The sequence below is a fragment of the Pyrenophora tritici-repentis genome, chromosome 5 (assembly GCF_003171515.1).
Source record: "Pyrenophora tritici-repentis strain M4 chromosome 5, whole genome shotgun sequence".
In the NCBI taxonomy this organism is placed as follows: domain Eukaryota; kingdom Fungi; phylum Ascomycota; class Dothideomycetes; order Pleosporales; family Pleosporaceae; genus Pyrenophora; species Pyrenophora tritici-repentis.
Genome location: NC_089394.1, coordinates 1,904,851 through 1,930,786, shown reverse-complemented (window position 1 = coordinate 1,930,786; position 25,936 = coordinate 1,904,851). Strand labels below are relative to the sequence as shown.

General features: G+C 43.4%; 4 protein-coding genes across 4 annotated transcripts; all 4 read right to left on the bottom strand.

Annotated features, from left to right (window-relative positions):
* Positions 1 to 133: 133 nt before the first annotated feature.
* On the bottom strand, positions 134 to 388 carry PtrM4_107190 (CHROMO domain containing protein; the record flags this gene model as incomplete). The annotated part of the gene is made up of 1 exon (XM_066107745.1): positions 134 to 388. The coding sequence occupies one exon, from the start codon at positions 386 to 388 to the stop codon at positions 134 to 136; it is 255 nt and encodes an 84-aa protein (XP_065962194.1).
* A 62-nt stretch (positions 389 to 450) lies between these two features.
* PtrM4_107180 (uncharacterized protein) lies at positions 451 to 3,593 on the bottom strand (the record flags this gene model as incomplete). Its single annotated transcript, XM_066107744.1, has 2 exons — positions 451 to 2,537; positions 2,603 to 3,593. The coding sequence occupies 2 exons, from the start codon at positions 3,591 to 3,593 to the stop codon at positions 451 to 453; spliced, it is 3,078 nt and encodes a 1,025-aa protein (XP_065962193.1).
* Positions 3,594 to 4,444: 851 nt separating this feature from the next.
* Positions 4,445 to 4,705, bottom strand: PtrM4_107170 (uncharacterized protein; the record flags this gene model as incomplete). Its single annotated transcript, XM_066107743.1, has 1 exon — positions 4,445 to 4,705. One exon carries the CDS (start codon positions 4,703 to 4,705, stop codon positions 4,445 to 4,447), a length of 261 nt encoding a protein of 86 aa, XP_065962192.1.
* Positions 4,706 to 5,025: 320 nt separating this feature from the next.
* Positions 5,026 to 6,603, bottom strand: PtrM4_107160 (Myosin-tail-1 multi-domain protein; the record flags this gene model as incomplete). The annotated part of the gene is made up of 1 exon (XM_066107742.1): positions 5,026 to 6,603. One exon carries the CDS (start codon positions 6,601 to 6,603, stop codon positions 5,026 to 5,028), a length of 1,578 nt encoding a protein of 525 aa, XP_065962191.1.
* Between the last annotated feature and the right edge of the window lie 19,333 nt (positions 6,604 to 25,936).

Genomic DNA, 25,936 nt, shown 5'->3' with positions numbered 1-25,936 from the left:
CGAGTTTCTAAGAAACTTCGGTAGAATTAAATACATGTGTGGGGCAGCGGGGCCTCGGCACCCGAGGCGCCGGCGTGGTCCGTGCTCAGAACACCAAGGTTCCAAACCATGACACGTCCCCCCTCCAAAATGCTCAAAGTCCCGACTGAGCGTTCAAACTTCCATTGAAAACACAAAGCAGGGCAACGGCAAGCTGCCCGTTGTCGTCATAATCATGAAAGGTGGCGTGAGGCCCAGGGCGCCCAGGGTTGCGGTCGTGAAAGTCCTGGACTGACTCCTTGCTGCCGCGCAGGTTGAAGTAGGGTTGCCAGCCTTCAGACTGGTCGTTGCCGACCCATTCAACTTTGTACTGGAGGCAACCACGGCGGCCAGTATAGGGGTCGTTCATTGTATTTCGTATGCGGGAGTCTAAGACTTGAGCGATAACATACTCTGTGTCGCCCTCATCGTTCAAATGGACTTCGGGGGAGCGTTGTCGTTAGCTCTGGGCTGTCCAGGTAGAGCGTCATCCTCATATGGTTGGAGCAGCCACGGATGAAAAGCGGGAAAAATGTTCTTAAGGCTATCTGGCAGGTCTAGCTCATAGGCCATGTTGTCAATAACACGGGTAATCTGGTAGGGACCCATATTCTTGTGGTCTAGCGACTTGACTGGCCTTTCGGTCTTAATATGTTTAGCGTTGAGGAGCACCCAGTCGCCAACAGCGAAGCGGGGGGCTGGATGGCGGTGGACATCAGCGAAGTCTTTCATGCGTTCCTGGGTCCAGGCGATCTCATCGCGGAGGTACCGACGGGTTGCGTCAATGCGGTTTGTGAGGGAGTCAGCAGCGCGCCGCTGTGCTGCAGCTGGGGTGGCGTTAGTGATGGCGTGGGCTGGTTCTAGGCCGGAGCGAGGTTGGTAGCCCTTTGTTGCTTGAAATGGGGAAACTCCAGTAGCGGAGCTTATAGCGGAGTTGGCTTCGAATTCAGCTAAAGGTAGGAGCTGGGCCCAGTCATCCTGCAGGTAGTTCACGTACGAGCGCAGGTACTGCTTCAAGTCCGCGTTGGCGTTTTCTGTTTGGCCATCTGTCTCAGGATGATAGGCAGTTGAGAGCTTTGGTGCTGTGCCGACGCGGTCGCAAAGGCGGCGCCAAAAGTGGGATGTGAATTGGCGGCCTCGGTCTGAAACTAGGGTCTTTGGGTAGCCCTCTTCTCTCCAGATGTATTCGAGAAACTTGTCGACGATAGTTAGTACCTCCATGTTCTCAATGGCGATAAACTTCTTCTTCTTCGACAGCCTATCCACGACCACCATGATGTGTCGGTATGAGTGGCCGCACCACTTTGAGGGTGGCAGCGGCGTAATGAAATCGATAGAGATGTCCGTCCAGTATTTCTCTGGCACAGGCAATGGGTGCAGGAGGCCATGCTTAGCGTGGCGGTTGACTTTGGAGCGCCGGCAGGTGGTGCAGTTGTTAGTGAACCTTGCGATAGTGTCGGTCATGCCTTGCCAATAGTACCATTGGCTCACCTGCTGGTATGTTGTGGTGCGACCCCCGTGCCCTCCTGGCAGGGAGTCATGGATATCTTTTATAATGCGGGTCCTCAGTTTCTCGCTGAATGGGACAAGAAGGCGGTTATAGCGCATAAAAAGCTTTCTCTCAGCGTTGGTTTCAAGATCGCCCAGTTCCAACCGCACACCTTCAGCAATAAGGTGGTGAGGGATACGTCGATGGCCGTTGTTGAGTGCGTCGCGGATAGCGGTAAGGCGGGCGTCTGTAGGGTAGAGGGCATCGACAATTTCTTGGGTAGTCATTTCATCGGCTGCTACAAGGTCGTCGTAAGGGTCATGTTGTCCTTGGAGAGTGAGGCGGGCTAGCCTAACCATGGCGGTGCCCACGCGTGACATGCCTTCTCCGGATTCATGCATGAGGGATAAGATAGAGGGCAGGTCGCACTCGGCTTCTCCTAAGCAGAGGCCAGCAAGGCGGATAGCTTCATGGCTGCCTCCATCCCACCGGTGGTCGCCAAGGATGGTCTGACACTGGTGCTGGACGCGGTCGTCGGTGACACTCTCAGGCAGGTCACCTGTCCTTCTGGTGAGGCTGTCTGGCTTCGTGCCTTGTTTTCCAGGCCGATACTTGACTTTAAAGTCGAATTCCTCTAAGAACTCGGCCCAGCGGGCTTGTCGGCGGTTAAGGTGGCGTTTAGAGCGGAAGTATTCGAGGCCTCGATGGTCAGTAAGTACTTCTACTGTGTCGGCGGCGCCTGCGAGCTCCGGGCGCCATTCCTCGAAGGCGCGGACTATTGCCAGCAGTTCCTTGTCGTAGATCTCATAGTTGCACTCCGTAGGAGTCATCTTTTTGGAGAGGTACGCGACAGGGCGTATAGTGTCGTCGCTTTGAATTTGGGAGAGCACTGCAGCGTAGACGTAGTCAGAGGCGTCGGTTTCCAGGATGCATTTGAGGTCTGGGTTAAAATGGGCGAGGACCACCTCGCTACAGAATGCCTGCTTGAGCAGGTCAAAGGCTCGCGAAGCTTCGGGGTCATTTGAAACAGCTTTGGATCTCCGCGGGTGAGATGGGTGAGAGGTTTGGCGATATCAGAGAAGCCATATATAAAACGGCGATAGAAATTGGCAAAGCCAAGGAAGGCTTGGACATCCTTGAGGGACTTGGGTAGAAGCCAGTCCTGTATAGCACTGACCTTTTCTGGGTCCATCTTTATACCGTTCGGTGTGATAATAAGCCCAAGAAACTTGACTTCTTCTTGGAAGAATTCAGATTTCAGGATGTCCATGGGGAGCCCAGCGTTGGACAGGCGTGTGACCACTCGGAGTAGATGGTCATCATGCTCTTCCCTTGTTTCGCTGAATATGATGACGTCGTCTAGGTAGGCCATGCAAAATTCGTCCAGGTACTCATGGAGGACGTCGTTGATGTAGGCTTGAAATGTTCCAGGGCTGTTGCACATTCCAAAGGGCATTACGGTGTACTGGTACAGGCCGTATGGCGTAATGAACGCTGAGAGGTGTTTATGCTCTTCTTTAATCCGGATTTTATTGAAGGCGGCGATAACGTCTACCTTAGAGAAGAATTTGGCCTTGGATAGCTTGGTGAGCATGTCGCGTATCAACGGAGGGGTGTTACGGTTCTTGATGGTATGGGCATTAAGTCCTCGATAGTCCACGCAAATTCGGATACCTCCTCCAGGTTTCTTGACTACTAGGAGGGGGGCAGCCCATTCAGAGGTGCTACGTTCAATGTGGCCTTTCCGGATCATATCGTCAATGTAGAGCTTCACAGCTCGGGCTTCGTCGCGGGATAGCGGCCTTAGCCGCTGTGATGAAGGGCGAGGCGGTTTTCCGGTTTCGGGGTCTAACTGGATTTCAATAGCGTGGTCCAGCTTGTCTCGCTGCGGAGGGATCTCATCGGCCTCTCGTGGGTCGAAGCCATGGTAGAGGGGATGGAGGACCTCTGGCAGCTTAGCCAGGATTTCCTCTTTACTCATGTGGGGGCGCTCCATTCGATCGCGAAACTTTTCAAAGTCTTCAGGGAGGACTTTGGCTCCTGCCGCACGCAGCAGTTGGGTATCCGTCCATTCTTGGTCGGTCATATTGCAAAGTCTTTCAACCTCTTCCATAGAGGTTAGGCAGACCTGTTCTCCTCTTGTCACTGAAATGGCGGCCACCCGGCTTGAGATAAAAGCGATGTCGATAGGCGGGGGATGTTGAGGAGCCTTAGGATGGCGAGCTTTTTTAAGCTCATAGGCTGGGGGCGCTGGGTGTTTGCGGTGTCGGCTACTAGCAGCCATGCATGGCTTGTGGTTTTCTAGGCAGTTGCGAATGCAATGGTCTGAGTTGAATACTATTGACATAGTGTCCCAGTTTACCTGGGGGTTGTGGATTTGAAACCAGGGAGTGCCAAGGATCATTTGCACTCCGCTAACTTTGGTCACATAGGCAAGGACTTGTTCATGGTGGGTGTCGAAAGTTACGTGTACCCGTGTCATATGGGTAACGTTGGCAACTTGGGTGCCGTCTGCGAGCTCCAGGACAGCTGGGTCTTGGAGCGGAATTAATTCGTATTTGTGTGCGCGAGCATGAGATTCATCAATGAAGAGAGAAGCACAACCAGAGTCACCCATGAGTTCTACGTGTGAGGATGGTTGTTGAGAGGGAGATATCATCCCTTTGAATACTAATTGCTGACCTACCATAGGGAGATAAGTATTGCCACGAATAGCGGCGGCTGCGATGGCGGAGACGCGAACCCGTGGGGCAGCAGGGCGTTCCAGGTTCTTGATCCGGTCCAGGATTGCTTGCAGTGTGGGGTCAGGTTCAGTGTCGTTGTCGTCGCAGTCTTCGGCAGTAGGAGAAGGGGGCGTTGTAGGTTCAGGTGTATTCAAGGGTTCTTTATTGAGTTTCTCAGGCTCTTGGGGTCCCTGGGGGCGACTTTCGCCAGGGACTACTCGTTTTCCGAGCGGGCGTCAGAGGCGGCCGCTGGAGGAGTAGGGGCTCGGACGGCGTTAATGCGTACGGCGGCCTTAGGGATAGGGACGCCGGCGGCCTTGCGGGCTTCGTTCAAGGCGGTGAGGACTTCGGGGTAGCGGCCCATTGAAGTGAGCTTGTCCATGTCCTTGCAGGGCGCGTCGTCGGAGTTAGACTTGTGGCCTGCACGGGTGCACTTGAAGCAGCGTTCCAATTCAGCTAGGACCTGGGTCTCCATGACAGTGCGCTCCCTGTAGGGTTTGTTGATAATAAATTGGTTGGCTCCGCTGCCTTTGGGCTGCGCGTTGTCGGCGTTGCGATTGCGGTTGCGGTTATTGCCGCCGCCGCCGCCACGACCGCTACCTCCACTATTACCCTTGCTAGGGTTGTGAGAGGGCTGGAGGGCGGAGTGAAGTTGTTCGAGGTGTCGGAGCTTGTGGCTGAACTTGGCAAAGTCCTTGGTGAAGGTGTCGTCGCTCATGAGGTGCTCCGCTCGGCTGCGCCACTGGTCTGGCAACTTCTTGTAGGCTTGCAGAGTCTTTTCCTCGTCGTCCCATTTCAAGGAGCGACGCCGGCTTTGAAGCGGGCCAGGTAGGAGGTGATAGTCTCACCAGGCTTCATGAAGCCTTCCTTTTCGTAGAAGTTGTGGGCATCTAGGCGGGTATTCAAACGGCCGTAGCAGGCGTCGAGGATATCCCACGCTTCTTGTGCAGTATGGAACTCGTCTCCTTCGACAAACCATCCGCTCGAGATATTATCCCAGGCTACGCCGGTGGTTTTCATGCGGATGTAGTCTAGTTGCTCCTCCTCGTTGTTGGCGAAAGGGTACGGATGGGCACGGAACCAGCTCTGCATGTCGAGTTTCCATTTCTGGTAGGTAGAGGCCTTTGTGCCTGTAGGGCCCTCAAAGACCGCGGGTTCAGGTTGTTTAGATCGTCGCTGCGTTGTGGCGGGCAGCGGAGCGTCAGGGCTAAGTTTGGTAGCTGAGCGGTGGCGGCGTACGCTAACGGGTCCATCTGATTCGTCAGAGATGGAGTCATGCGGTTTGCCGCGTAGAGATGGGCGCGCGGTGCTAGCATAGGCTTTAAGCTTTTCTTTGGTTTCGCCGTGCGCGGTAGACTCTTGGTTAAGGGCGGTCTTGTACTCCTCCTTGCGCTGGAGGTAGCGTTCGGCTCGTCGCTCAGCGGTGTCGAGTTTCGACTGGAGGTCTTGGTTGGCTACGTGGAGGCTGCCTCTCACCTCTTGAAGCTGGTTTGTAAGGAACTTTACCTGCTTTTCGGAGTTGAGTTTGGCGACGCGCTCGTCGATGAGGTCTTCCTGAGCGTCCGTCAGGCGCTCTTGAAGATTGGCGAGGTCGTTATGTAGGGTGTGGACGGTGTCAAAGCAGAACTGGTAGAGTTTCTCTCCAGCTTCCGTGGTTGAGCCTTTAACAAAAGCTTCGTCAAGTTCTCCTACTAGCCTGGGCTCGCCGTTGGCGTCGTACTCATAGGCGGCTAGAGTTGGCTGACTGCCTTGAGGCAAGTCAGTTTTGGGGATTACGTAGCCAATGACTTTGCGGACGGGCTTTGAGGTAGTCCCCTCTGTGCGTGGCGTAGGCGAGGGTAGCGGGTCCCATGTAGGCGGAGAGAGGGCGTAGCTAGTATGGTTGCCGTCTTCTGTTTGGTACGTAAAGGGGTTATCAGTGCGCTGGGCGTCCGACCGCTGTCGGAGAGCGGGGTACTGAAAGCCTGCGCGGCCGCGGGTTGTAGTGACGTTAGGCGGGGACGGTTGAAAGGAGTCGCTAGAGTCTTGAGCGTCTACGACAGGTGATAACGGGCGCGATGGTACTAGATGGTGGATTTGGGTAATGTCGGCCTCGTCGTTATCTGAGTCGGCGTCATAGCCCTGCTGCTCTAGCTGCTCGTTTCCGAAGGCGCCAGGTACAGCTGGGTTGCTGATTTGGCGTAAGTTGGCGGACCCGGTAGCGCGTGGCAAGGCGCTGCTGCGGGCGGTGGAAGCCACGGTAGGTCTAGCGAAAGACCTCGCGCTCTTACCGGGGCTGATCGTTGCACCGGCGGTAGGGTTGGCGTCGCTGCCCGAGGCGTCTCCCACATGGGGCGCGTCGGCGGCATTGCCGTCTGGGAACTGGGTGGACATGGCGTTGGTCTACCGTGTCGCGGGAACTGTGGGGATCTGCAACTAGCCGCACGCGCTGGGTTGCTATTAGAGCGCTGTTAGAGCGCTGTCAGAGCGCAGTTAAGGCGCTGTCAGGTTAGGAGCAACTGGCCAAGGACGCCAGGTTGCTGTCAGAGGCGTTTAATGGACTGCAAAAACGTGTTAGGGTCTCACAGGATCAGATATTTAAAACTGTGTTGAATTACAAAGTTTTTGCAGTACCGAGTTTCTAAGAAACTTCGGTAGAATTAAATACATGTGTGGGGCAGCGGGGCCTCGGCACCCGAGGCGCCGGCGTGGTCCGTGCTCAGAACACCAAGGTTCCAAACCATGACAATCATAATATTATACTATTATCCCCGTCTTTGATAACCCATCACAATCTGACAACCTCACGGGCGAGTCGCCACTACGGGTGAGCCGCCACTTTTTGCCAAGCCTCCACTAAACTCCACCCTATTCTGGCGCATAACAGCCTACTTTAGCCCTATATAGTATAATATAACATGATGTGGTTGTTGGGATAGCACCGATCAGATTCGTTCAAGAGTGGGATTATTGATTGCTCTAAGGATCTAAAAGATCAGAGGGCTAGTCCGGTATTTGTACATGATAGATCAGTCCCTTGGCACGGATCCGGAGTCTCAAAGACCCGATCCGATCACGTGATCATCCGACGTCCAACATCAAGTCCATTTCCACGACACATTCTAAGTTAATAAGTCTAGTAATAAAGTTAGTTTTATTAAGTCTAACGTCTACTATAAAGAGATCGCTGTTACACGGAGGGGTTATACTGCTCTTTCCTGGTCCGCACTAAGGCAGGTGAGTCTTATGTTGTTGGTTCCGCGTGGGTTGTCTGTAAGGGGCTACGCTCAAGGAGCAATCGCACAGGTATACTGCAGTTGTATTGACAGAGAGCTGTGGGGGATCGATCAAGAAAGATTGGATTTGACAAGATACAAGCTATCGAGCTATCTACGTTGTGAGCCCGAACTTATGCTGTGGGCGCCAAGGCGCTAGTCCGATAAGATAAGGATCTTATCGATATGGGGGCCATGGGCCGAGCGAGTCTATGGATCCGTAACAAGAGCTAAGCTCTAGGCTACGTAGCTATCTATATACACCTAAGGGATTGTGGGCGGAGAAACGATATTGCGGTCGTCTGATCCGCAATCGGGCCGGGGAAGAGATAACCAAGGTTGTCAACGAGGAACAAGAGAGAGAAGGGCTCTAGCCCTTTACATTGTCTAGCGACTAGGTGGGATAGTAGGTATTTAGAAGAACAACCTAATTCTATATAAACGATAGAATAACTAGTCTTAATCTAGGTAAGAGATAAACTATTTAAAGTTAACTATAACGAGCGTATTAAGGGAATCCTTTATAACTATATACTTATTACTTTGTTAAGTGCTATCCTAACTAACGTGGTTCATAAGTGAGCGCCCCACCCAAGTGAGCGCCCCAGCTAATTTTACACCAAAAAATCATTAATCTATAGCTTAATAACTCTGTAACGGCTTAATAAAAAAAATTGAAACTTTAATACAATATTTTTCTATATATAAGCTTTCTATGCCTATAATTTCGAAGCTCTAGCTTATCTAATTCACGAGATATAGAAAAGTGGAGCAAAATAATCCCTGTAATTTAGTTTTCTTTTAATAACTTCTTTATAACTTAAGTGAGAGTTTATTTATCTTAGAAACAGAAAGAATATAGAGGTGTAGCTTAATAGTAAAATTTTCAGAAGGTTCTACCCTGTAGTTATAGAGATATTAAGCCTTAGATTACTGGTTTTTTGGTGTAAAATCGGCTGGGGCGCTCACTTGGGTGGGGCGCTCACTTGTGAACCACGTTATCCCTTACATCCTTAGGATATTAATAATATTCGTAATAGCTACTATCCCTAGGCGCCCTGCTATCCCTTAGATAGTTAGTCTTAGCGGGATGTTAGTTACGGAATCTGCGCGCCCTACGCCGATCGTTACCTTCTAACGTAGGCTTGTTGACCTTCAACCCTGCGCCCACTATTAAGGAGAGAATCCTTCTTGTTACTTGTAACAATCGCTATATATCTTTGTCGCGGAAATGGACTTGATGTTAGACGTCGGATGATCACGTGATCGGATCGGGTCTTTGAGACTCCGGATCCGTGCCAAGGGACTGATCTATCATGTACAAATACCGGACTAGCCCTCTAATCTTTCTAATCCTTAGATCAATTAATAAGCTCACTTTTGAGCGAATCTAATTGATGCTATTCTAACAACTTATCAGAATATGGGCATATTTTGGGTGGTGGACAAAATTCGGGTGTTCGGAGCTGTGGATTCTGTGGATCAGTTAAATTAGTCAGCGCGCACAATCCACCGCGACCTAACTGATCGAACAGCGTTGGACAACAGAACAACACGACATCAGACCAGAACAATACAATCAATCCCCATCATATTGTTATACTATTATCCCCGTCTTTAATAACCCATCATAATCTGACAATTAAGAGTCTCATCCGCCTTACTAATAATCCAACAACCAAATCGCTATAACCGCTCAAGCCAACCAACAGAACGCGACAGTGCTCCTACGCGACGAGCACGACTATCGCGCTTAGTACAGCCAACTCCAAGCGCGCTGTGTCACCTACAATATATAGGAACAGGTTAATCCTGATAGGACAAAGCTGCCACTGATGGAGCCGTTCCCTCCGGAGCTCCCGGAGTGCGCCGACTACGCGCCATCGACTGGACTCCCTGCAGGAGCTAATCTAACTAGACTATTAGATCTATCCTTAGCGGGACAACGAGCCTACAAGGACGATCTTAAGATCTACAAACTTAAAATAGAGCAATATAAAACAAAGTACGCTAGATACAAGACTAAGATAACTAATCTCTAGCACATTATAATCCTCGTCTAATCTACCGTCGCGGTTCACCTACAGCGCACCTGCTGTCCGCCAGATAGATCGATTAGAGACTAGATTAAGAACCTTCGAGCCTATATAGGCATCACTATCGAAACTAAACGAGAGCAAGCGCGACAGCGATACTACAGTGCTCTTAAACCACCTCGATCCGCGAATAACTAGGATACCTAGCTCGCCGAGTACAATTAAGCTGTAACTAAAGCGGAGACACTTAAAGTGCCTAATACTACTTAGTTTAGATTAGTAGCTGTAGACTTTATGTCGGCAGTAAATAAAATAGCCTTAATATAGGCAGCAGCCTTCTAATCTAATAGGATAGATTAACCTAGGGTAACCTAGAAGAACGTAATAAGACGGTTCCGAGAGTATATAATGCTGAATTATCCGATTACGCGAAACAGAAGCCAAAAGGCAGCTTTTGCAGTAGATAATCTATCTGTATTTCTTGCTGCGAACAGTAACGCTGACCAGCGCGTAGATAGGGACACCCACTATGTAGAAACGGGAAACTCTTAAGTTAGAAAACGGGGCAGACCCTAATATTAACGTACAGCTATAGAGGAAGGCGATCGCGAACCTCTAAGCTCTTTAATCCCTCTAAGAGGAAGAGGTAAAAGCGTAAGATCGTACGCCTACGGTAACTCCGCTAAAGCGGACGCTGTGCCTAGTAAAACTGTGATCGTAGACGCTAGAGGCCCTAAATGTCTAGCATGTGACATAAGGCATGCCCTCCGTGATTACTTCTACGTGTATACTAAGAAAGCTCTAGAGTGGTGGGAACCTAATCTAAGAACAGCCTAATTCGTAGAGCTTAGACAAGAACATAACGCTAAGTTCTAGAGTCTCCTAAGAGCCTAAGGTCGCCTAAGAACTTATACTCTAAGACTTAAGCAATCCTAAACTCCTACACCTAATCTTATTAATAATTAACTAAATAGACAACAGATATTAAAGATCGACGCTATGTTCGCCGCTGTATCCTCCCTATTAAATCGGCACGATTACCTACTAAGCAACTCCTTTATCTTTAACTTAGGATCGACGTGCTATATCACGAACAACCCCGATCGGATCTACAACTATTGGCCACTAATCTATAGAGATTTTATATAGGTAGGCAATAGCTAGATTTAGATTAAGGGATATAGATTAATTGTCCTACAGCTTAAACATAACCAGAGAGTGGAGAAACTCGTGCTCCACGACGTAGCAATCTGCCTAGACATCCTCTGCAATATCGTCTTATTTAGAGTACTAAGAAAGCAAGGACTCTAGTGGGATACCTAATTAGATCCTACAGCGGTTAGGCGATTAAATAGATTAACCGTCTGCGAGCTAGCAGAGCTATATAGTTAATAGGTACTAGAGTATTAGCTAAATAGATTAGAGGACAGAGTAGCCTTACACGCCTACTCACAAACGTCCCGAACGCGCCGGCGACCCTAACAGGCGCCTGCTCTCCTCTAGCACAAAAGACTAGGATACCTAAGGCTAGCAGCGATCGAGCACCTAGTCTAGCAAGCTAAGGGGGTGCGAGTTAAAGGGGTAACGACAGTGCAGTGCGATGCGTGTGGCCGAGCGAAAATCCGACGACAGATCAGCCGCGCTCCACGGATCAATAATCAGGGACCCGCAGAGAGGCTCGCCATTAATTTCCACTCCTATAAGAATTAATCCTACAACAAAGAGAAAAGCTAATTACTAATTACTAATAGGTACTCGCGATTTTAGTGGGATTTCTATCTCACAGATAACTAAACGGCGAAATCGATTATCTAAGTACTATCTAATTTCCTCACTTTCCTCTAAAACTAATACAACATCACCCTAAAAGTAATTGAAACTAACAACGAGATCACTATAGTTAAACTAGACGTCGAGCGATAGATAAGAGGCTAAGGCATTGCTGTCGAGCCTTTAGCACTAGATACTTAAGCTTAAAACGGTGGAGCTAAACGCTTGGGTGGTGTGAATAAGGAGAAGGCACGCACAATAAGACTTAACGCTAATCTACTATAGGAACTCTAGCTAGAGATCACTTAGGCTGCTGTACACCTCTACAATCGAACGCTAAACTATAGTAACTACAGTCGGGTGACAAAAAGAAAGAGACTTTTTAAAAGTTAACTTTTTCTAAGCTCTATATCTAAAGAACTAGACTACCTAGACTAATACATCTTGATTTTTTAGAAAGTTAAGAACCTTCTCGTTAGGTAAGGTTACTATAAGATATACTTAGTAGGCAAAATAAAGCTAATCTAAGGCAGTAAAAGTAGAGTTCAAAAAGAGCTAGAAGAGAGTTAGGTATAACTTTTTACTGAGCGTATGAAAATTTCTAATAAAAGTTCCTAAGATACTAGCTTATATAAGCATTACATAAGCAAATCTCTTTCTAAACTTTCTTATCTAGTTAATTTTAAAAACGAAGAATAAAGAAAAGTACGCTAAAAAAGTACGCTAGAATTACGTAATAATCTACTAGTGTTATTCTATATATCTTTCTCTTTCTACTTCCAAATTTTCTCATCTCTATTATCTCTCTATGTCTCGAGAGCTTTCTAAATTCGAAAAAGAAGTTTATACTCTATCTTTGCAAAAAAAATCTACTAGTACTATTAGTACTATACTAGAAAAGCCTTATAAGTCTATTTATAATACTTTACAACGTATTAAGAGGAAGAAAAGTCCTATTCTACCTCTTTCTACGCCTAAACTAGGCCGCCCTACTAAGGTCTCTAAACGAACTACTCGAGTAGTTAATAGAGACCTAGAAAGAAGTCCTAAGAAGACAAATAGGCGTATTCTAGTAGAGAATAATCTAGATTTCTCTACTAGAAGCCTACAACGCTTATTGAAAGCAGAGAAATACTCAAAATCTCTAGCTAGAAAGAAGCAGCTTTTAAACGCAGAAAAAGCTACTAACCGCAAGAATTACGCTAAGAAGACACTTAAAATTCTTAAAAATATAAACTTTAGCAAAGTTATATTTTCTGACGAGTCTTCTATACAGCGTGGGTATGGTGCTAGGCAAGAATACGTTAGAAAGAGAAGAAATAAGCGACTTGGAAAGGAACAGGTCCAAACAACCAACTCAAGTGAGTTTAAACAAAATCTAAATTAGCTAAAATATTCTTTGAAAAATCTAGTATTTTTCTAGGAGTTTAGTACATTTTTATCTAGCTTACTAACAGAGATATAGCCCGCAATATCTCGATAGGTGTTTGGGGAGCTATCTGGATAGGTGGAAGATCTAAGTTACACATAACTAGATCTTTACAGGACTCTAGAACATTTACAAATACACGTTATATACGAGAAGTACTTGTACCTATTATTAAACCTCTATTTAAAAGAGGTAAGTAAGAAGTCTTTCTTTCTTACTTTAAAAGACTATATCTTTTTAATTTCTTGATACTTTTTATATTTTTCTTTTTATTCTTAAATTTAATAATTAATTCTATTTAGGTTGGAAATTTCAGCAAGATAACGCCAAGATCCATAAAACGCCAGCAGTTATCTCTTAGTTCTCTAGGAATAAAGTTCCTCTTTTCGAGCATCCTGCCTATAGCCCAGATCTAAGTCCTATAGAAAACGTTTGGAGCTTACTTAAGAATAAGCTAGCAAAAAGGCCTAGTGCCTCTTTACGCGTAGGTAAGAGGACTAAGGCAGTAGAATTGTTTAAACAAGCAATTCTAGAAGAGTGGGAGCAATTACCGCAAGAGGTACAGTAGGGTGACAAAAAGAAAACAACATTAAAAAAGCTACCTTTTCTAAAGCTATATATCTAGACAACTAGACTAGCTAGAACTTTAGCTTTTAGTGTTCTGGAAAGCGAAGATCTTTTTCTTTAGGCTAGCTTATTTAAAAGGCTGATTAGTAAGCTTAGATTCGTGTAACTTTGGCAGTGCTTAAGTATACTAAAAAGCTCTGCTCTTTTCTAGCTACAACTTTTTATTTAGAGTATCTTTTTGGCTAGAAATTTCATATGTTATTACATACATATCAATGAATAGTATACTGTAGTTTAGAGCTATTCTATCAGCTATTGCAATAGTTAGATAAGAAAGTTAATTTTTAAGCTTTTAGTATATTAAACTAGCTAGATCTAGTAACTAGTACTTAGTATACCAACCTTTAGCTTGTTTTACCGCAGTATAACGTCTAGGTAAAGACAAAATACAGTTATCTATTGCCTCTTGCGGTATTTGCTCCCACTCTTCCAAAATTGCTTTTTTAAACAATTCTACTGCCTTTATACTTTGACCTACGCCTAAAGAGGCAGTAGATCTTCTAACTAGTCTATTTTTAAGTAGACTCCAAACGTTTTCGATAGGATTTAGATCTGGGCTATAGGGAGGATGCTCAAAAAGAGGAATCCTATTTCTTGAAAACCAAGAAACAACTGCTGGCGTTTTATGAATCTTGGCGTTGTCTTGCTCAAATTTCCACCCTAGATAGAAAAGAATGTCAGCTTTCCATATCTAAAAGAAGTTTTGAAAAAGAATAAAAAATAACTTAGTTAGAGTCTTTTAAAGTTGTAAATAAAGTAATACTTTCTTACCTCTTTTAAAGAGAGGTTTAACAATTGGATTTAAAACCTCTCGTATATATCTTGTATTTGTAAAGCTTCTCGGTTCTTGTGGCGTTCTAGTTATATATAACTTAGATCTTCCACCTAACCAAATAGCTCCCCAAACAGAGATAGTAATGTCTCGGGCTATAACTTAGTTAGTAAGCTAGATAAAAATAATCCAAAAAACTAGAAAAATACTAGATTTATAGGAGAATAAAACAAGTTATTCGGATTTTTTTTAAACTCACTTAAATTAGTTGTACAGACTTGTTCTTTGCCAGTTCTCTTGTTTCTTCTCTTTCCAACGTATTCTTGCCTAGCACCGTGTCTACGCTGTATAGAAGACTCGTCTGAAAATATAACTTTGTTAAAGTGTATATATTTTAGAATTTTAAGTGTCTTCTTAGCGTATTTATTCCGTAAAGCAGCTTTTTTTGCGTTTAAAAGCTGTTTTTTCTTAGCAGTAGAAACAGAGTATTTCTCTACTTTTAATTGGCGTTATAGGCTTCTAGTAGAGAAATCGAGATTGTTCTCTTCTAAAATGCGTTGATTTGTCTTTTTAGGACATCGTTCTAGGTCTCTATTAACTACTCTAGTAGCTCTTTTAGAGATCTTAGAAGGGCGACCTAGTTTAGGCGTAGAAAGAAGTAAAGAAGTACTTTTTTTCTTCTTAATACGTTGTAAAGCGTCTGTAATAGATCTAGAAGACTTCTCTAGGATAGTACTAATAGCACTAGTAGATAGCTGTTGTAAAGATAGAGTATAAACATCTTTTTCAAATATCGAAAGTTTAATAGACATAGAGAGGTAATATAGAAGAGAAAGATTGAGATTAGAAAAAGAAAAATATATAGAATAAGACTAAAAGAAGCTTACGTAATTTTAGCGTCTTTTCTTAGCCTCCTTTTTTTTAAACTTTGATTTAAAAAAAAAGTATGTAGAATACCCTAGTTCTAATTTTACTTACGTAATGCTTATATAAGCTAGTATCACATAAACAGTTTTTAGAACTTTTTATACGCTCACTAAAAAGTTGTAGCTGCATTAAACTAGGATATTTTTTATCTCTATATTTACTGCTACTTATCTTCTCCTAAGTGCTTACTAAGCAGGTATATTAGGACGCTCACCTCAAGAGGAAGTTCTTAGCTTTCCAAAACACCAAAAATTATAGTTCTAGCTAGTCTAGTTGTCTAGATATATAGCTTTAAAAAAAGTAGCTTTTTTAATGTTGTTTTCTTTTTGTCACCCTACTGTAGTGTTAATTAGTTAGACATTTTTGTCATATCCTCGTTGTTTACCTCTCCTTAAACTAGTAAGGCTATAGGTAAAGGAGTTAGTGGCGGGGTTAGATATGCCTCTACTACCTTCCTTCCTTAGTAGTATCTAGTTTTCTAAGTACGCAGGCTCTCTTCCTGCGTTATATCGTCCTCGTAGAACGTCTTAGTTTCTAGTTATTAGCTCTAAGTACCTAGGAGTTAAACTATTCTTACCTAAGTTGCGATTTCCTCTAGGGTATTATGCATAAGATTATCTATTAGGTCCTTAGTCTTGCCGTTAAAGATTATGTCTTCGTTAAACACTACGTTGCGAGTGCTAATTACCTTTACTATAGATAGGATCTAGATGCGGTAGATATTTATTAACTAATATCCTATAAGATACCTAATCTAGGCTTTTAGATCTAGCTGTTGCAGCCTTAACTTTCCTTAGTAGGTATCGTCTATTATTGTAAAGGCTTTGCACCTATATACTCTTAGATAAGCTTAGTTTAGTTTTTAGGGTCTAGTAACTATACTATTTATAGCTGCTGCGCGCGTAAAGAATATTTTGTAAGGCGATTTCTACTTATTTAGATAATTTAGCGTTCGATTATATAGGTGTACTACCGCCCTAGCTATCTCTAGCTAGAGTTCCTATAGAAGATTTGCATCTAGTCGAATTGCGCGTGCCTTTTCTTTTATTACACCCCCTAAGCGTTTAGCTCCTCTGTTCTACGCTTGTGTGTCTAGAGCGGAAGGCTTAAGTCTAATTAATAGGGACGTGCACTATTCCTCGACTTCTTGCTTAACTGTGATAATCTCGTTGTCTATTTTAATAACCTTAACTATAATGTTAATCTATTTCTTTATAAATTAGATAAAGAGGCCTAATAGGTGAACAATAGAGCGTGCTAGCTTATTATCTTTCAAGTAGAAATCCTAAACGTATTAAGAGTTTTAGCAAGTTATTAGCATCTAACTTTTTTCCTTAGTAAAGCTATCTACCTCGTACTTATAGAAGTTACTTACAATTCTTTCTCTAGGACCTTTGTTATTTAGTCTTAGCGCTCTTCTTATTTAGCGCTTTAACTTTGATCTGCTATAACGTGGTTCACAAGTGAACGCCCCACCCAAGTGAGCGCCCCACCAAACACCTGCGCAGCGCACCCGCAGCGACACAGCACGACACCACAACAAATTACTATACTATACGCAATACTATAGGATTATTCAGAAGCGTCGCTATTATCTACATCCTCTATTTCTGCCTTACAGGTGCGGGAGTTGTGCCCAGTCTCGCTGCAACGGCCGCAGCGCCTTTCTGCGCGCACCCTCTTCGTAGGCGTCTCGCCGTCCTTATGCCTACTACCCTCCTTTTTAGCAATTAGGTTAGATACCTTACTAACTATTAGAGTCTCCTCTACGCGTACGTACCGCCTTTTGCGAGTCTTGCGCTTTGTAAGCGTGTTAACAGCGATTCGAAGGCTGCTCACTTCCTCTCGCATTAACACTATATTATAAGCTATTTGCTAAGCGCCTTTACTTAGCTGCTTAACCTGCTTATCTAATAAGCTTGCTAGTGACCCTTAGTGATTTTAAATGCGATTTTGAATTAGCGTAGATTGCGCCTCTATCTCGCAGGCGTTACGCGGTGTTTGCGCCTCCTAGGCGACAGTGCCTAGTGCAGGTAGTGTTGGCGTACGCAGCTGCACATCTAGCTTTAATAGCACAGCCTCTAGGTTGTATAGGACTAGCCTAGCACCTCGAAACCCTGCGCGAATATTCTCTAGTGTGAACGTCTTCTTATAAGCTGCTTTGAAAGGCTAGTAGGAAGGTTTCCTTGTTAATATAGTAGATGCGGCTGCGTGCTAAGAGCGAGATTCTATCGCTATAGTGGCGCTTTAACAGCGAGTAGGGGACCACGTTAAGAGGCTGCAAGAGGTGCGATAAGTAAGGTAGTATATAGAGAGTAATAATATTATTCCCCTTATAGTAATTCTAGAATTCTATTAAGCAGTGGCTCTTATAGCCGTTAATAATAAGTAGCCTATACGCCCTAGCAGAAGACGCCTTTATATAAGCATTAAAGTGCTTAAGCTACGCAAGCGCGCAGTCGTTGTTAATCCAGCTAGTAGGAGAGATAGTAATAATCTAATCGCGAGGTAGATTAGCGAACTAGGAGGTGATAAGGACCTTCCCTGCAAAGATAAGGAAGGGCGAGATAACGCGCCCTATCGCAGAGACGCCTTGTACTAGAGTCACCCACTCGCGATCGCTAGGCTGTAGTTTTTTCTATTTCCTAGGTTTCTCTAAGCCTATAATAATAATCTAAGAGGATATCTTCCCTATTATGAAGCTAGACTCATTAAAGTTCTAGGTGTCCTTATCCGCGATACTATATTTCGCCTTTATCGATTAAATTAGGTTAAACTAGGGCTAGATAACTGCTAGGTCTTCGCAGGTAGCTTGCTAGCGATTATACGGACGGCTCTATCGTGTTCGCATTTTAGGTGTACGCTTAATAAAGTTATTAACCTAGTTCTTGCCTACAGGGTTTCTACTACGCTCTCTTAGTAGTCTATTAGCTATATCTCGTACGTGTGCCTTCGAGAGCGGCAAACTACGTAGACTCTCTTTAAGTATACGCTGTACAATCGTCTCCTCCTCTAGCTTTATAAGGCGCTTCGATTTTAGCTCGTAGTCGCGTTAAGGGCGCTTCCCGTTACGGCGTCGCTGTATCGTCCTTTAGGGAACGCTGTAGATTGCCTTAGCGCGTTGTAGGCTTTTTACTTAGTTGCTTTAAATATTAGAGATAGCAATCTGTACGTCGCCTTTAGTAAAGAGTCTTAGAGCTTGGTGTTGTTGTAACATTGCGTGTTGTCGCTGCGGGTGCGCTGCGCTGGTGTTTGGTGGGGCGCTCACTTGGGTGGGGCGCTCACTTGTGAACCACGTTAGGCGTTATATTATACTATAGTAATTCCTTTAATCCTTACCCCCTTGGATTGCAGTATAAGGTCTTTAATAGTAGATAGCCCTAGATATCCTAGTCGTTTTTGCTATAGCATAGCTGTCGCCCTTTATAGTAATCGCTTAGTTCGATTTATACGCACATAGAAGGCTAAGTTAAATAGAGTAGTATCTTCGATAATCTATTACCTATAGCGTTCTAATAAGATAGTAATAATTATTCTATCCCATCGTTGTAGGCTTGTTAGATCTTCCTAATTATCCCACTATATTCCTTATCGTTAGAGTAGCCTAAATAATACTAGGCTGCAGAGGAAGTCTAGATACTACGCAACGTTAACTATATATAGGGTTTGTTTGTCCTAAGATCCCTCTATTATTAATGTGACAGCTCCGTATTCTCATATTTAGACTTTAGAACTGCTAGCCTAGATGTAGTCCCCTGGCGTCGACGGGCGTACGTCTTTAATTCTTAAGAGGTCGTTACAGATGTGCGTAGTCGAGCCAGAATCTAGGATAAAGGTATCCTTTAATAGATATCCTTGTTCGCTTGCGCTAAATGCCGATCTTATCATGCTCTTATTAATTCTTAAGATTTCGCGTCTATCTAGATATTTAATAACTGCGTCTAGTGTTTGTGATGTCTTAATATAAGGTGTAATTAATCGTAACGTGTTAAGAATCGAGGTTATTTAGTCTCTCGGGACATTTCCTGCATCGTTCTCTATAAGTTAGTGTTATTTTTGAGTTTATACTATACTAATCTTATAATGCCTTAATTTAGCTAAAACTATTTAGGTGTTTTAGCTTTATTTACATAGTAGTAGTTAGATATCTTATAACGCTGTTTATAAGCAGGACATATATCTCTAGCTTTCGCTAAATTCCTCTCTAGGATCTGCTTAGTTCTAGTACTTTAACTATCTATCTTACGTTTGTTTAATTGCCTAGGGTTTCCCTAGCCTTAGATGGCGCTCTTAATTCCGCACTAGAGGCGTCCCTTAGTGTGTCTAAGTTGGGTTTACCGCTCTCCGCGTATAAGTCTCCTACCGCGAAGGCGCTCTTTAGCTTCCCTCTTAATAGATAATAAAGACTTATATATTCACGGAAGAGTTTTATTATCGTTTTCCTATTTATAGCTTTCTTATTATACCCTAGCCCTTAGAACCCTATAGTCTAGGTTAATACTATTTTAGATATAGAGCCTAGGAAGTCGTCTATTATAGCTTATGTTTATATAACCTTAGCCACCTTAAGGGTTTTAGCTCGAGTTGCAGCCTAATCGTATTTATTTAGCCACGTCTCCTAGTTCGTGGTTGAACGCATTAGCTTGAGTGCGGCTTCGTATCTCTCTCGTGCTTGCGCTCTCTCCTCGTCCTCATCCACTCCTACTGTGTCTTGGAGGGTGGTTATCTAGTCGCGCGGCGTGCCGTTCTCGGTGCAGTAGCTAAGTTGTAAATAGGGTGTTATAGTTGTAAGGATGTGTTCGACTATCTTTAAGATTTTATTACTTTCTTCTTAATAGTCCCTCTCCCGTATTTTGTATAACTTAAGGCGCAGCTTATAGTCGTCGCGATCCTCCTTATACGCTTCTTATCCTTTCTCTAAGAGTTCTAACACTCGCGTTAGTATAGTAGGGATTTATAAGGTTGTTGTCGACATTTCTATAGTGTCTTATACTAATCCTCGCGTGTTACCTCTAGCGTTTTAGGTAATATGCAATAAGGTAGCTAAGGGCGTCTAGTCCTCTAATTCTTATAAATAAACGCGTAAAGTGCTAGGTGTAACTCTAGTAAGCGGGGTAGTTTAGGTATTAAGGGTTAGTAAAATAATAGGGGGTATCGCTAATAAGTGTTAGACTAGTAGGTGTAGCTTTAACTATAACTATAACTATATCTATCAACTATTTTAGTGCGGTCCCTAAGGGCGTCTTTCGCTAGAGATAGCTAGTTTTCCGACTCGTCGGTAGCATCGACGACTGTGGCCTAGAGGGCGGCGTTAGTGAATGTAGATTTAAGGGCAGGGACGCGGCCAGCTAGTATAATAGAGCTAGACTTATAGGCTGCTAGGACGTCTACGTTAGTTAGATAATATTACTTACTACTAATATTTGCCGTGCCTCCGCATTCAAAGCACTCGCCCTACTTAGTTCACGCGTTGTAGAGCCGCTGCTATTACTATTACTATTACTATTACTACTACTATTACTATTACTATTACTATTACTATTACTATTACTATTACTATTACTATTACTATTACTATTACCTCTACTACTAGCGTTAGACGTATTACAGCTAATTTAGGTACTATTATTTCTACTACTATAGGTGAGACGTAAGAGCTATTGCTAAGTGCAGTAATTGTCACGGTACTGACCCTGCCTGGGAAGGACATCACGTGAGGCACGTGACCTGTCGCTAGCCCCATGGTCCAGCACTTAGATAGCTCTCACCTCGCGGAGCCTTACGCTCCTCACAGTACAACACATATTCTACCTCAGTCCCACTGCGCACCAGCTCCGTGATAGTAATTCTAGGTAAACGCTTCCTAAGTATTACTATAGCAGAATTGTAAACCTGCGTTATAACTAAACTTTATAAGTTAGATTACACACTTGATTATTTTGTTATCGCCTAGGTTTAACAGTGCGACTATAGAGGTAAAGCGGGCTACCTAGATATTAAATAATTTATTATCGCGTTACTTGAATCCTCTAGAGCTGCTATCGTGTAGCGCTGCGCTAGCTTTAGTAACCTTATTAACTATATTAAAGATGCAAGTAAGTTTTGTAAAGACTTCTTCCGCTATTACGTAGGCGTTATAAGCTCTAGGGGCTACACTATATTCTACCTATACGGCGGCTAGTCCTCGCAAGTATTTAATTAGGTAGTTAAGCTAATCTTAAATAGTTGCGTAGATATTAGTTTTATTTAAGAAGTTCCTAGCGCTACGGCGCTAATACTTATAGTCTTCTTTATTAGTGCTATCTCCGCAAAAGAAATTAATATCCTTTAGCTTTGCACCTATTATAGTAGGGTTATCTAATATAGTAGACTAAGCTAGGGGTTAGTTTTTCTAATAATATGCTATATGGGGAGGCACTATTAAGTCGTAAGTGCTAGTACTAGTAAACGGGTTCGCAGTTATTAGAGGAGGGGATAACTAGAACTAAGCTAGGCGCGTGTTATATAAATTTCTATTCGTCGGGACGCCCGTGTACTATTGCACGACACTCCTCTCGTTGTAGAGGTTGCTAATCTAGGAGTAAAGCTTCACGTTTAACTTGCGCAAGGCTGCAAGCTCGTCTTTAAGCACTGCTAGCCGTAAAGCGTAGCTATTCTTAGTAGTAATTATACGGTTGTATTTCTAGGTAACTTAGGTAAGCTCGTCTACGGCGGCAGCGTAAGCTTGCGTCTAGGCGCGCTCTACGCAGGCGTTAGCTGCTTCTTATTATATATAGGCTTTATCATGTGCTTAGTCTAGCTGTTTAGCTTATTTAGCTATTTAACTAAGTAGATCTACTAGGTGTCTAAAGACACTCTTAGTATATATAGCGATGCAAGTAGTAAAGTCGTTAACGTTCCTTATGTCCGCGAGGATCTCGCGCTTATCGTTGTTATGGATGCTATAAAAACGTAGATATATATTATCTATATTGTCGTCGTAGCCTAGTTCTATAGAAGTCTTACCCGCTAGCTTAATAGCTTACTTAAGAGACTGTCTATAAGACTGTTGTTAGCGTTTAGCGGCGTTAACGTTATTACCCTTGTCCTTACTATTACCTTAGCTATCTCTACGGCTAAAAGTAACCTATCTTTTATAGATAGTAAGCTTCTATCTGATAGTCGCCTTCTTTGCTTTAGTAAGATTATCGTTGATCTTAAAGTCGCTGTACTTAAAGTGCGACTCTGCTAGAATAGTTTATGTGTCGTTCTAAGCACCCTAGTTATAGGCATCCTTACTCGTCTTGTTTAGTTAGGCTACTATTAGCGGTAGCGCTAGAAGCGGCGGCGGATCTTTTCTAGCAGGTAAGTACAGCTATATAGCTAGGCAATTAGGTGTCTTTACTACGGCGGCTCTTCTGCGGCGGTACGTATAGTTAATACGATCCTTGTCGCGTAAGTGTTTCTGTCGTTAGCGTGTCGCTCGCAGCGACAAGAAAATACAATTTATAACTAAGCTTCTAGGGCCTGTCTTAAAAGGGAGCTTATATAATGTAAGGGATCGATTAAGAAAGATTGGATTTGACAAGATACAAGCTATCGAGCTATCTACGCTGTGAGCCCAAACTTATGCTGTGGGCGCCAAGGCGCTAGTCCGATAAGATAAGGATCTTATCGATATGGGGGCCATGGACCGAGCGAGTCTATGGATCTGTAACAGTAGTTACTATACTCTAGCGCGTTACTTTCTAGAAGATCGCGCCGCTAAAGAGTATTGCAATGTAGCTGTACGAGAAGCAACGCGTTTCTAGATTATCTATAAAAGACGCGTTGCTATGGATAACTAGGTCTAGTCTATTAAAGTGCCTATACTAGATAGTATCCTATTAAGTCTTATATAGATATATAATTACTCGTTTTACCGCCTTTATATGCTAATTACTTAGATTAGTAAAGAAATAGGATAGTCTAGAGATAGTAAAGGCTACGTTAAGTCTAAGTATAATAGCTGTGTATAAGACTAATCTAACTCTTTCCTAGTATACCTCAATCTACTACTTAGTTACCTCTCTATTAGACTTGATTAGTTCTTCTAATAATAGTAGAGTAAAAGGGAATATTCTATCCTCTAAGCTAAACTTCTCAGAAATCTTATTAATATCTATATTATAGAGTAGGGTAATTATCTAAGAGTCCTAGTCCTAAATAACCTTAACTCCAAGGAACTACTCAACTATTCCTTATACCTTGATCTTATACTTCGAACTAATTACTTTTTATAGTTCTATAGCTTAATCCTTAAACTCTTTATAAACTATAAGTAGGATATTGTCTTTATAGAATAATAATAAGAACTTATAATCCTTACCTAGGAATAGGTAGGACTCTTCGTTTAAGTACTCTAGTCCTGCTTTCCTAAGCGATCTAGAGAGCTTCTTATACTAGAGGAGTAGCGAGTCTCTTAATCTATACAACGCGCGATTAAGCTAAATATATATATATTCTAGGTTTGTTAAATCTGTTGGGTAGCTAAAAGAATCTCGGATTTTCTGCCGTAATCTTAGCACTTAAAAATGCTTCTATAATATCAAATTATATGATCTTTATATTAAACTTAGCTGCGATCGCTATAGCGGTCCTAGAGGATTTAGCTACTAACGTAGCTATATAAGTAAAATCTAGCAAGTCTTTTTTTTAGAAATCGCCTCTTATAATAATCTAAGCTTTACCTTAGTTAAGGTAACTATCTTAATTATACTTATATGTCTAGATCTATTTAAGCGGGAGTAGCTTATTAGAGACTTAATCTATTAAGATCTTAGTCTATATACCTTCCTTCCTAAGTAAATTAATCTCATTATCAAAGGCATCTATAAATAGAGAGCGTATCAAATAGCTCTATAGCTTGCGCTATATTAGTAGTAGTTTAGGTAGGACGTCCCTATACAGACGATCCCCTAAATTAAGTGCCTATAGTATAGATAGATTGAGCGTCGCTAATATAACTATAGTATTTAGCGTCTTATAACTTACTTAATCCTTTTAGGTATTATTTATCTCTAGTATATACGTATACTTAAGATCGGTCTATAAACTATCTATATCTTAGAGATCCGCAATTAATGCGTATATACCTCTAGGTATAGCTCTATCCCCTAGTTAATTGTCTAGATCCTTACTTCTACCTTATCTACGCCTAATAGGTGTATAGCTATAACCTGTTTTATCAGTGAGCGCCCCACCTCAGTGAGCGCCCCACGAACACCAGCGAAGCGCATGCGCGACACTCAACACGTAATGTCTTAACAACCATAACCTCACAAGCCCTATACTAAAGCTGACGTACAGCTTGCCCTCTCTAACATTAAATGCGACTAGATTACGAGCCTACGACGTGCTAAGGTAGTCTACAGCGTTCCTCGTAGGACAATACAACGACGACGCGACGGGAAGCTCTCTAGACACGACTACGAGCCTAGATTAAAGCGCCTAACGAAGCTAGAAGAGGAAGTGATTCTGCAGCGTATACTTGACGAGAACTTACGTAGAGTACCGCCCTCGAAGCTATACGTACAAGATATAGCTGATAGACTGCTGCGCGACTACGGCGGTAAGCCTATTAGTAAATGCTAGGTCAACAGGTTTATTAAGCGTACACCTAAGCTGCGCACGCGCTGGACTCGTCTATACGATCACCAGCGATCTCTCTACGAAGACCTAGTGATTATTAAGCCCTAGTTCACGCTGGTTTAGAACATAAAGGCGAAGTACGGTATTATAGACAACGACATGTACAGCTTTAACGAGTCTAGCTTCCTAATAGGCAAGATATCTTTATAACTTATTATAACAGGCATAGAAAAACCTAGGAAAGCGAAGAAGCTTTAGCCTAGTAATCGCAAGTAGACTACGTTAATATAGGGCGTTAGCGCAATAGGGCGTGTTATCCTACCCTTCCTTATCTTTGCCAGCAAGGTTCTTATCTCTAACTAGTTTACTAAGGACCTCCTACGCAACTAGGTTATTTAAGTAAGCCTAACAGGCTAGACGAATAATAATCTAGCGCTTACCTAGCTTAATTACTTTAATACGCATACGAGGCCTATAGGAGCGTATAGGCTACTAATTATTAACGGCTATAAGAGCTATTGCTTAATAGATTCCTAGGATTACTGTAAGGAGAAGAAGATTATTGCCCTTTATATGCTTCTACACTGGTCGCACCTCCTACAGCCGCTTAACGTCGCCTATTTCTCGCTATTAAAGCGCGCGTACGGTAATTAGATCTTAGCCTTAGCACGCGATCGTATTAACTATATTAGCAAACAGACCTTCTTACTAGCCTTTAAAGTAGCTTTTAAGAGGCGTTTACAAGAGAGAATGCTTACGCAGAGTTCTAAGGCGCTAGATTATCTCTATATAATCTATAGGCTGTGTTATTAAAGCTAGATGTGCAGCTGCGTACGCAAACTCCACCACAGCAAGTTAACGCCGCTTAAGAGGCGAAAACACTACGTAACGCTAAAAAAATGGAGGCGCAATTAACGCTGGTTCAAAACAGGATGAAAATCCATTAAGGGTCTCTAGCAAGTTCACTTAATAAGCAGGTATAGCAGCTAATAAAAGGCGCGCAGTAGATAGCTTATAAGATAGTGTTAATACGCGCAGAGATAGTGCGCCTTAATACTACTGCTAAAGCAGCAACAGAGCGTAAAAGTCGCAAGAGACGCTACGTACGGGCAGAGGAGACATTAACAGTTAGCAAGGTATTAGACTTAATTGCTGAAAGGGAGGGTGGCAGACGTGAGGAGGGTGAGGAGCCGGCGAAGAGGGTGCGCGCAGGGCGACGCTGCGGCCGTTGCGGTGAGATTAGGCACTGTTAGGGTCTCACAGGATCAGGTATTTGAAACTA